The sequence below is a fragment of the Clinocottus analis genome, unplaced genomic scaffold (genome assembly GCF_023055335.1).
Source record: "Clinocottus analis isolate CAN_PGR_092001 unplaced genomic scaffold, fCliAna1.0.p SCAF_8, whole genome shotgun sequence".
NCBI lineage: Eukaryota > Metazoa > Chordata > Actinopteri > Perciformes > Cottidae > Clinocottus > Clinocottus analis.
The window spans coordinates 1,315,058-1,326,974 of record NW_027176240.1 but is presented as its reverse complement, the minus strand read 5'-3'; the positions used below and the strand labels follow the sequence as shown (position 1 = coordinate 1,326,974).

Genomic DNA, 11,917 nt, shown 5'->3' with positions numbered 1-11,917 from the left:
CACACACACACACAGTTGAAACCAACACATTCATACGTACACAAACACACACTAAGTGCTGCTATGAAGGCATTCAGAGCATCTCTGTCACACACACACACACACACAGACACGCACACACAGACACGCACACACACTGGAAACTAGGCTGGGACGTCCTGTTCATTTCTGCCCTCTCAGCCAATCACAGCTCAGTTCTCCTGCTGCACAAACTCTCCCGGCTGTCGCCCCGAGTAACTTGCACCAACTGAGCTGCTGACTCTGTGTGTGTGTGTGTGTGTGTGTGTGTGTGTGTGTGTGTGTGTGTGTGTGTGTGTGTGTGTGTGCGTTAGGGCACGAGTGAGTGAGTGCTTATCCCACTTAAGATGTGGGAACACACAGCGGGATGTAATATTAATCACAACGGCGTCCGTCTGCTTCGGCGTCGGGCTTCGTGTTTCTATGGCAACATGAAGAAAAGGTGGAACGTGAAGGTGTGAAAAACCTGATTTACCATCAATAACCCGGCGATTGTTCAATCAGACACGTTGTTCGAGGAAATACAATCATTTGCCACTGTGTTTGTTGCTTTAGCCCTCATTTTAATACCCAGCATGCCCCATTCAGACAATCTTTTGGCATAAAATACGTCATATTTTTCCATTTTTGAACCAAACAACACAGTTTTCTGACTGAAACTCCTTCCTAACAGACCAAGACTTTGTTTTATTGTGATTTTTGTTGCAGATTCTGATTCTTTAGGTCCTAATCTTTCCAAAAAGGTGTCTTATTGACGCTCCAGGAGGCTTTTTTGGGGAATCTGGCTCACATCATGCTGGATGTTCATAGTTATTAATAAAATATCTTTTAAAAGTGATTTTTTTTTGTGCAGATATACATTTTTTTCTCAAGACTTTGCTGAACAAATACATACAATAAACACAAGTATTGGAATTAATTTGGGGTTCCTACGACGACTCAAACACAGAGGAAAAGAAGTCTGGAGACAAAAAGAGCGTGGACACACACACACAGACACACACACACACACACACACACACACACGAGAGGTGAACAGTCAGCTATGGATTTTGTGTAGTTTTACCAAAAGGTTTATCGATAACAGGGCTGCAGTGACCTTTGACCCCCAAAAAAACAGGTCAAGAGGGGAAGTTGGTTCAGATCTGCTTGTGTGTTCTCACGTCACTGTTTTTGCAGACAATCTGTTGGTCAACCTGTGCAACGCAACCTCACACTGACTGACGGTGACCTTTGACCCCACGGGGGGAAAGGCCATGTGTATATGTATGACACACACACACACACACACACACACACACACACACACACACACCTGGACACACACATTCACATTGTGAGCATGTTGGATGCCCACTTTTAACACCGTCAGGAGAGTGTGTGTGTGTGTGTGTGTGTGTGTGTGTGTGTGTGTGTGTGTGTGTGTGTGTGTGTGTGTGTTGAGTCAGTGTAAGTGGATCCTTCCTGTTCCTACCTGAGACTGAAACCTGCTGACGAGGGAGAGGAAGGAGGAGGAGAGAGAGAAAGAAGGAGAGAGAGGGAGAGAGAGAGAGAGAGAGAGAGAGAGAGAGAGAGAGAGAGGGGAGGAGAGAAAGGATGGGAGAGAGAGGAGGGGAGAGAGAGAAGGAGAGAGAGAGAGAGAGAGAGAGAGAGAAGGAGAGAAAGGATGGGAGAGAGGAGGAGGAGAGAGATAGAGAGGAGGAGAGAAAGGATGGGAGAGAGAGGAGGGGAGAGAGAGAAGGAGAGAGAGAAGGAGAGAAAGAGAAAGGAGGGGGAGGAGGGGGAGAGAGAGGAGGCGACAGAGAGGAGCAGAAAAAGAGAGGGGGGGGTGTAGAGGACGGGAGAGAGAGAGAGAGAGAGAGAGAGAGAGAGAGGAGGGGAGAGAAAGCGATGTCGATCTTCTTACCTCCGACTCAGATCTGCAACGTGTTCCTGAAGCCAACTGCTGCTCGCCACTGAGGACGGAGAGAGAGAGAGAGAGAGAGAGAGAGAGAGAGAGAGAGAGAGAGAGAGAGAGAGAGAGAGAGAGAGAGAGAGAGAGAGAGAGAGAGAGAGAGAGAGAGATGCCTTCAATGAACATCACATCTGACAGTTTAAAACAAACATATAAAAAACTGCTTTGTTGGGTTTTTCTTCACTACAATCTGTCAGGTTTCAATCAGAAACCTGGTTTTCATAATCTGGATTATGTTTTAGTTATGACCTGCTGCAGAAACACACTTTGTGTGTCACTGGGTTTCTTTTGGGGGCAAAGAAACATGTTTTCTTCTTCAGTTTCCAGTCATCACGGTGCAGTGAACTCCTGCACGCGAAATGATTCGGCCATCTTTTATTCACACGACTTAAGACACGACTTTCTTCATTTTAGGGGCGTCGAGAAACTCTTCTCTCTTTGCAGTTTCACACGACTGTGGCATCAGATTGCATTAAATTAAATCTGAATAAACGCGACTGCAGCTATTGAATATTTTGTGCTTTAATTGGTGAACTGAGTATCAGTAAATATTAAAACAAACGTAGCTTTGCATGACTTGTTTTGTCTCACAAACAATTCAAAAAAAAGTCAAAGACACGTTTATTTTTCAATCATAAACTAAAGAATAAAAGCCGGAAATTGTTTTATATCAATAACAAAACCTTGTTTTTGTGATCAGCTTATTGATTAATCAATTAATTGCTATTTGCTTGAGTAAAAACTCACTTTTTATTTTAACCCGTTGAAAACTGTGCAACCAATTTTGCCTCTTTTCTCCTGTGTTTGAGTCGTCGTAGGAACCCCAAATTAATTCCAATACTTGTGTTTATTGTGTATATTTGTTCTGCAAAGTCTTGGGAAAAAAATGTATATCTGCATATAAATCACTTTTAAAAGATATTTTGATCATAACTATGAACATCCAGCATGATATGAGCCAGATTCCCCAAAAAAGCCTCCTGGAGCGTCAATAAGACACCTTTTTGGAAAGATTAGGACCTAAAGAATCAGAATCTGCAACAAAAATCACAATAAAACAAAGTCTTGGTCTGTTAGGAAGGAGTTTCAGTCAAAAAACTGTGTCGTTCAGTTCAAAAATGGGAAAATATGACGTATTTTATGCCAAAAGATTGTCTGAATGGGGCATGCTGGGTATTAAAATGGGCGCGGGAGGATTTTCACGCAGTTTCCAAAAGGTTAAAGACTACAATTAAAACGTGTGTGCTCGTGAAAGAGCTTTTTTAAGTCTCTTTACACTGAGGAGCAGAACATCTTCTGCATGAAATATTAAAAACTCTGTTTCACTTCACAGCCGACGCCGTCAACTCCAGATTTAAAAAAGGATCTTCTGGATGTTTTTTCCCTTCATCAAACAATCCCACAAACTGATTACCAGACATTTTAATATGACGTGGGAGCAGATACCTCTTCTCCACCACGAGGGTTAAAAATACTTTTGGGAGGCGGATCACCGGCTCGTCTTTAAAAAAAAAAAAAAAAAAAAGGATAAGCGCTCTCGCTCCGCTGCGTCGTCCCACCTTTAATGTTCCACGACACCGCCAGACCCGAAGGCTCGGCGTCGGGTCAAAGGCCCTTCACATTGTATCCTGCTCAGACCTGAGAGAGTGTGTGTGTGTGTGTGTGTGTGTGTGTGTGTGTGTGTGTGTGTGTGTGTGTGTGTAGAGGAGGGAGGGTTTGTTTGTTTTGCTAGCAGGATGAGTCAGTCTAAACAAACATTTTAATGGAGTGACTTATTTATGATCTGTGTGTACGAGGAGGGCAGACAATGTTCCTGTGTGTGTGTGTGTGTGTGTGTGTGTGTGTGTGTGTGTGTCTGCCCGCCTGGCCCTCTGGCACACTACATTACCACTGTCTGGAACATGGTTGCGTAATGCACTTTTAGTCTCGCTCCGTCAGAGAGAGAGCGTGTGTGTGTGTGTGTGTGTGTGTGTGTGTGTGTGTGTGTGTGTGTGTGTGTGTGTGTGAGTGAGCGATATTGTGTGTTTTGGCAAAGTTAAGTGCCTGTGTGTGTTTGTGTGCGTGTAGTTTCATCCCCCTCCCGTCCCAAAATGTCAGATGTTAAGTGATGTTGAGACTGCTACGAACGCAAGAGCAGACAGCTGACACACACACGCACGCACACACACACACACACACACACACACACACACACGCTGACCTCATTCATCAGTAGACTGTTCATACAGATAGTGAGTCAGCCGGGGAAGAGAGGAGGAAACAAGGGAGAGGACAGGAGGAGAGGAGGAAACAAGGGAGAGGACAGGAGGAGAGGAGGAAACAAGGGAGAGGACAGGAGGAGAGGAGGAAACAAGGGAGAGGACAGGAGGAGAGGAGGAAACGAGGGAGAGATGAGAGAGGAGGAGGAAGTTAAGAGGAGGAAACAGGGAACATGAGAGAAGAGGAGTAAAGAGGAGGAAACAGGAGAGGAGGAGAGGAGAGGAGGAAACAGGGGAGAGGAGAGGAGGAGAGAGGAGATGAGAGGAGGAAACGGAGGACAGAAGAGGAGGAGAGAGGAGGAAACAAGGGAGAGGACAGGAGAAGAGGAGAGGAGGAAACGGAGGAGAGAAGAGGAGGAGAGAGGAGGAAACAAGGGAGAGGACAGGAGGAGATGAGGAAACGAGGGAGAAGACAGGAGGAGAAGAGAGGAGGAAACGAGGGAGAGATGAGAGAGGAGGAGGAAGTTAAGAGGTGGAAACAGGGAACATGAGAGAAGGAGAGAGGAGGAAACAAGGGAGAGGAGGAGAGGAGGGAACGGGGGACAGAGGAGGAGGAAGTTAAGAGGAGGAAGCAGGGGAGAGGAGGAGAGGAGGAAACTGGAGAGGAGAGGAGGAGAGAGGAGGAAACAAGGGGGAAGTAAAGAGGAGAGGAGGAAATGGGGGAGAGGAGAGGAGGAGAGAGGAGGAAACAAAGGGGAGGTAAGGAGGAGAGGAGGAAACGGGGGAGAAGAGAGGAGGAAACAAGGGAGAAGACAGGAGGAGAGGAGAGGAGGAAACGATGACGAGATGAGAGAGGAAGAGGAAGTTAAGAGGAGGAAACAGGGAACATAAGAGAAGAGGAGTAAAGAGGAGGAAACATGAGGAAAGAGGAGTAGAGAGGAGGAAACAGGGAACATGAGAGAAGAGGAGTAGAGAGGAGGAAACAAGGGAGTGGAAAAGAGGAGGAGAAGAGAGAAGTAAACAAGACGAAAGAGTTAAGAGATGAGGGGAGAGATGAGGAAGAGAATCTTTCCTCACATTTCCATCCTTCCTTCCTTCCTTCTTTTCTTTACAGTCACTCACATCCTGGAATGGGTAGGAGAGAGGAAAGGAGAGGAAAGGAGCAAGGACAGTTAGGAAGGACAGGAGGATGGAAGAGTAAAGGATGGATCATCGGATTGTAGATGTTTTATAACCGATGTCGCTGAAAAAAAACACATTTGCGCTCCCGTTTCGTAACTCTCTCCACCCAAACTACTACCTGGCCCAAGGGACAGTCTGTTTTCTAAAAGAGTGTGTGTGTGTGTGTGTGTGTGTGTGTGTGTGTGTGTGTGTTTTAGATTAATCTGTTTCTTCATGCATTTCTGTGTGTAATAAGTGTACACTCTATTGTCTGTAAATTAGTGTGTGTGATGGAGGCTGCAGTCTGTCTGTGTGTGTGTGTGTGTGTGTGTGTGTGTGTGTGTGTGTGTGTGTGTGTGTGTGTGTGTGTGTGTTGCAGTCTGTCTGTATTAGAGGTAGACTGAGTTTCAGTAAGGTTAATTTGTCCCGGGGTCGACGCTGGCCTGGCCTTCCCGTCTGCATCCGTGTGTGTGTGTGTGTGTGTGTGTGTGTGTGTGTGTGCGCGCATGTGTGCCTGTGACCTACAACTTGTGTGTCTCACTATCTTGCGTATGAATGTTGTGTGTTTATAAAGTCGGGATGGATGTGTACATTTGTTTTTGTGCCATATTTGCGGGGACGTTGTTTGTCTCTCAGGAGACTCCAGTCGTCTGATTCTCCATGTTTCTATGACATCATTATTTTAGATTGTTTAGATGGTTATTGTCTTTCATAAACGAGAACATAGAACATTACGTTAACTATCTTCAACATTTGGCTTCTGCGTAGATCCAGTAATGTTGTTATTTGCTCTTGAAAACTTTGTGAAAAAGACAAAATACATTCGTCCTCCCGGATGTTTTTCAGGCTTAAAAAGCCGACGATTTTCTTTTTAAATTGGAAAAACATTATTCTGCAAAAGATGAGAGTTTTCATCACTGATTCATCCTTTTAATTCATGCAATCATTCTCTGTTTGTAGCTTATCAATCATGAGGACATGTGGGATTGTTATATTGTGTATCTTTGGGTTTTGGACTGTGTTTGGATGTTTGAAGTCAGCTGTTGTTCTAAACAATAAATCAATATGATCCAGAAGTTTAATCGATAACACAACGAATCATGACTTTAGTTTGGTAGATCTCCAAATCACATGTTCGGCTTAAATCCAGTTCACATGCACTGCACGTCATGTGTCGCGTGCAACAAAAAAAAAAAAAAAACACCCCAAAAGTAATCTTTTAAGAATAATTTGAAAAAGTCATATTGTCATATTTGTACATCTTACTGATTCCTGCAATTAGGAAGGGACTAACCTCTGATCCCACTGCAGCAATTTGTGATTTATCTACTGGCATAAACAGTGAGCCAAGCGTTTGATTTTACTTCAGTAATCCCTCCCAAAATATAACAAAAGCCAAATTGTCCCCGTTCCCCAGTGAGGGGGAGGATTACAAACCTCCAGCGTCCAGGGGAGAAACCCAAAAAAACACAAACAACACAACAAAAAATCACTAATCCACCGACTTAAAAAAAAAAAAAAAGGGTTGAAAAGTGTGTATGCTGGTGCTCTGGTACACAAACACACACTCACACACACACACTGGGAGGTAGTGGTTAAAGTGGGCTGTACCTTCTGAGACGTAGGTGAAGGGCTTGTTCCTGACGGACAGCAGAGTCAGCAGGTTGAAGAAGAGCGCCACGAACGTCCCGACCAACAGGCGGCCGCTGCAGACACACACACACACACACACACACACACACAGGCAGACACACACACACCGAGAGAGAGAGAGAGAGAGAGAGAGGGACGGTAATGAGGCGGACATCTTGTCGGCGGGGCCGCCGCACCACGAGCAGGAGGATCAAACCCCAACGGGAACAAAATGGCGGGACTCCGAATCCGTCCCACAATGCACTTCACTCACACAGGACACAGAAGGAAGCCGAGAGACGACAGCGCTGCCGGTTCAAAGGTGTGTTTTTAACGCACTTTGTGACTCGGCGGCCATTTTATTAGGTACATCTCGTCACGTGTGATCCAATAATGTGTTTTTGTGTTTATAATTAAGTGTTGTGTTGGACTTCTCTCTACGTGTGTTTCTTGTATCCTGAATGTGAATGATGGAAAGATAAAGCATTGGAAACACCAGTGGTTCAGTTAAATACCAGCTGTCACTATTATATATTATAATATATAAATATTAGAATCAGCTTTAATGGCCGTGTACGTTTTCACATACATGGAATTTGCACTTCGTACTTGTTGACAAGCAAAAGATAAATATAAGAAATGTAAAATATAAAAAAGACATTAAAGACAGTATAATAAACATAATTTAACACATTTCTTTAACATTATAAACTTCGTAAAGGTAGTATTTATGGATGCGATTGTACAGCTGTACCTAATAAAGTGGATAGCAGGAGATTTTTGAGACAAATTAATTGCGTTTTTTTTTTTTTTTTAGACACATAACTGACTCCAAATGTTATTAAAATACAAACCAGCATTGAATTACAAATGTAGTGTGATGTTGTTGTGTAACATTTCCTCCACCAGACGCAGTCAGTCAGACGAGCCTGAGCGCTTCAGGTCACGGTGTGTGTGTGTGTGTGTGTGTGTGTGTGTGTGTGTGTGTGTGTGTGTGTGTGTGTGTGTGTGTGTGTGTGTGTGTGTGTGCGTGAAACATGCAGAACACTGCGCTGATTAAAGCTGAAGTTTCATAAGACGCACTCGGGAAAGCCGATCAAAAATGTGTCAGAAAGGAGTCCGGACGCCGGCTGCATCGAGGCTCTCGACACGACTTCTACTGGGACGCGATTCAAGAAGAGCAGCGGCTTCAGATCCTGTCGTAGATTGTTCAAGCTTAAAATATGCTTGTTGTATAATTGCACCTCTCAAAAGTATTCGTTTAAGCATTTTCTAACCGATTCTAGATGACTGGGTTGTGGCTTCGTGTCGGCACAGGTGGAATAAAGAAAAGGTGCAACTGATGACGCCAGTTTCCCCTCAAGGGGGGAAGACATGACACTGACAGATCCATGAGAAAGTGTCACCAATCACCAGAAGTGCAACAATTTATCACGATACTCGAGTCCCGATTCGATACTATCGCGATACCGCGATATATTAAATATTGCGATTTATTCCCCACCGCAAATTGCCTCCAAAGGAAAACTTTGTCAACATATTGCAGCAAAGTGAAAGAAGCTATCGAGTTCATTGTTCAAGGACCAAAACGTTCATGATTGATTCAATAAAAGATCGATACTCGGCTTCCAGGTATCGATTCAATATCGACGCGCAAAATATCACGATACCGTGCTGTATTGATTCCAGTGTCCAGGACTCACAAAAAGGCTGCGAGCGACACAAAGACGGGCTCCTCCATTGAAATGAGGAGCTTAGTCTTTTTGAGGTGCATCATTTTTTGTTTTGTTAACACTTAAAGTGTTAAAAAGTTCTCCGATAAATCAACAATACTGTAACTCATGCGTGAATATATGCATGAAGAAGTCTTTTGAACGGTCCCTTTATTGCGACTGAGACACTTTTCAAGACACAGCTGATCATTTAAAACAAAAAGAGAAGAAAAAACAACTAAGAGTGTACAATATTGTATCGTATCGCCGTCGTTATGCGCGAATTATCACTCATTTCTATTCGTCTCATCAAACTTTAAGTAGACGAGCACATAAAAAAAGCAAAAACAGACACATAACGGTAATCTTCAATATACTAATCACGAGTCACAATCCATTTAAGAGCCTAAAAATGGGTCCAAACAATCAGCAGGGGGGCAAAAGGCGGACCCGCCGTCGAGCCACGACAATTGACAATCGGGTGATAAACCCCCACGCCTCCCTCTACGGACAGATTAAAGAGAGAGAGAGAGAGAGAGAGAGAGAGAGAGAGAGAGAGAGAGAGAGAGAGAGAGAGAGAGAGAGTGTGTGTGTGTGTGTGCGTCTGTCTCTCAACCCGTCAGACACCTGTCCCTTCGGTTAGCGGTCGTCTCTCAATCGCATCCAGAAGAAGAGAAAGGGAAGAGAGAGAGACAACGGGGGGGTAATCTCGTCACAGGAGACGGGTTGAAAACACACGAGGTCTCGTCGCGTTTGAGGTTATAAAAAGCCGCCGCTAATCTTATTTATTATGGAGGGATGACGGGAGGGAGAAGAGATGGAGGGAGAAAACTACCAAAGCAGGCGAGAGAGGTAAAAACGCCTGAGGAACCAGCGGGTTGATGGACACATTAGTGTATCACGCCTTCCTCTGGCACTGCTCATAACTGATAGGAATGATGGACTTGGGTTGTAATAATCCGAACAACAGCAACACACTGAGGTGATTTGTTACACAAACCCGCCTCTGGAGAACTTTTACTCACTTGTTTGTAAAGTATCGCCCAAAAAAAACACAAATTGGCCTCGAGGGGCTTTACGATCTTTACATCGGCCTCTTGTCCTTTGAGAAAAACTCTTCCCACCACCCAAAAAAAAGAAGAACAAACATGGAAGATAGGCGTGTTCACATTTGCACTTCATTCATTTCAGTGCTGAAAACTTCTAAATGCTGAAAAACGTCTGCAAACCGTGTGAAAAAAGGAGAAAAAAAACCTTATTATTGTTTTTTCCTCTTTCTTAAATTCCTAACTTATTATATTAGTTGTTTGTTCTCCGGCAGCGCGGACGTCACCCTGAAGCGAGTGTTCAACACGTTTAATGAACTCGCCTCACTCACACACACACACACACACACACACACACACACCGGTCAGAGAGAAGCTGACAATGAACGACGGTGAACTTCTGTCTGACCCAAATATCAGGGATGTTCTGTTCCGACAACAGCTGGCAGCGTGTGCGTCTGTGTGCGTCTGTGTGTGTCTGTGTGTGTGTTTACGGAAGGACACGTATCATGTTGTGAGTGTTTATTTGAAAATGTCATAAGGGAATTTGTGCGTGTGTGTGTGTGTGTGTGTGGAGGAGAAATACTTACGTATGGACCTCAGGCTGCTCCATGAAGCGCTCCACACTGACAAAACAGAAACAAACAGTCAACAACACAGGCCAGGTGGGACTACGAGTGTGTGTGTGTGTGTGTGTGTGTGTGTGTGTGTGTGTGTGTGTGTGTGTGTGTGTGTGTGTGTGTGTGTGTGCACTAGAGACAAAGCGATCGAGACAATTGAAATGAATGAAAGGAGACAAGGGGCGAACAAACGGAGAGAGAAAACAGGAAATACATTAACAGGCGCACACACACACACACACACACACACACACACACACACAGAGTCTCCTCCCCCTGTGCTGCTGCCCTACAGAGCCATTCATGACACACACTGTAAACTACGGGCTGGCAACCTCATCATCATCATCATCATCATCATAATAATAATAATAATAATAATCTTGTCATAATTAGTCTGTGAAGTCTTTGTTTGTCCACACTGGAGCCGTTGCAGGCAAATTACTTCTTTTGGCAACACAAAAACAAACATATTTGTTCTGGAAAATGTTTTTTTTTTTCAAACGAGTGTTACAAAATGAGATGTTATTTAAAAACTTGATTTAATTTTATTGTCTTAGCGAACACAGAGGAGTCTAATCTCACAATATAATACACGGATTAAACTCTCGAGGCGCCTGCGCTCCACTATCAGGAACCAGCGCTTTTCTTTTTTCGGCAATATTATGAAATAAAACTAATTTATTCAATTAGATTGAACACAAGTAAGAGTCTCTTGAGTGCGACGTTTCACCTCACAGCAGAGTGTTTGCAGATAGCTTTCCAACTGCTTGACCTGTGTGTGTGTGTGTGTGTGTGTGTGTGTGTGTGTGTGTGTGTGTGTAAATGTTTGCCTCCATTCCTTGAGATCTGACCGCGAGTCAACCCCCAGCAGGGCGCCTGGAGGTGTGTGTGTGTGTGTGTGTGTTTGTCATGATGGCTGGGCAGTGACATTCCCACAGCTCTATAAAATTCAGTAGCACACACACACACACACACGCACACGCACACACACACACGTGCCGAACGTTGTGCCGTTTCTAGTGTGTCTCCTCATGATTGTGCGTGATGTTTTTGTGTTAAAACTTGTCGTCTTTACACTGTAAAAGTGCGTTCAGGTGTTGATTTAAATGCTCTCACACCTGGGAGATACCACTTCTCTCCCTGAAATAGGGGGAGGCCACTTTCTTCTTTTATCTTTGTATAATTTCACAAACATATCAGCAAATATCAGCATGAGAAGATCTCTTACTGAAGTAAAGGTAGTACTACTACAGGTACACACAATCCTACCTAGTAGAAGTACAACAGTAGTGACATGAAATGTACTTTAAAAGTGCAGTAAAGTGGTCATCAGGCTGAAAGGAAATTTTAGATTATTAATTGTTAAAAAAAAGGAAGAAGGTAAAAAAATTAAAAAAAAATTGGTTTTTTAAATTGAGGGGGGATAAGCTAAAAAATAAATAGAAGAAAAAAACAACAAAGACAAAAGAAAAGAAACAATTGGACATATTTTGTGTATTGCTTTGGAAATATTAATTCTGCTGCTGTCGCTGAGTCACGCTAAGAAAATAATTGAAATTTTAATCGAGAGAGA

At 43.8% G+C, this 11,917-nt stretch overlaps 1 protein-coding gene across 1 annotated transcript in view; it reads right to left on the bottom strand.

Moving 5' to 3' along the window:
• slc30a6 (solute carrier family 30 member 6) overlaps positions 1-11,917 on the bottom strand; it is a 42,518-nt gene that overhangs the window by 7,331 nt on the left and 23,270 nt on the right. The window contains exons 8-10 of the mRNA XM_068567891.1: positions 10,312-10,347; positions 6,943-7,037; positions 1,925-1,973 (exon numbers count right to left, since the gene is read on the bottom strand). Of these exons, the coding sequence (XP_068423992.1) occupies positions 1,925-1,973; positions 6,943-7,037; positions 10,312-10,347 (180 nt within the window). The remainder of the gene's footprint in view (positions 1-1,924; positions 1,974-6,942; positions 7,038-10,311; positions 10,348-11,917) is intronic.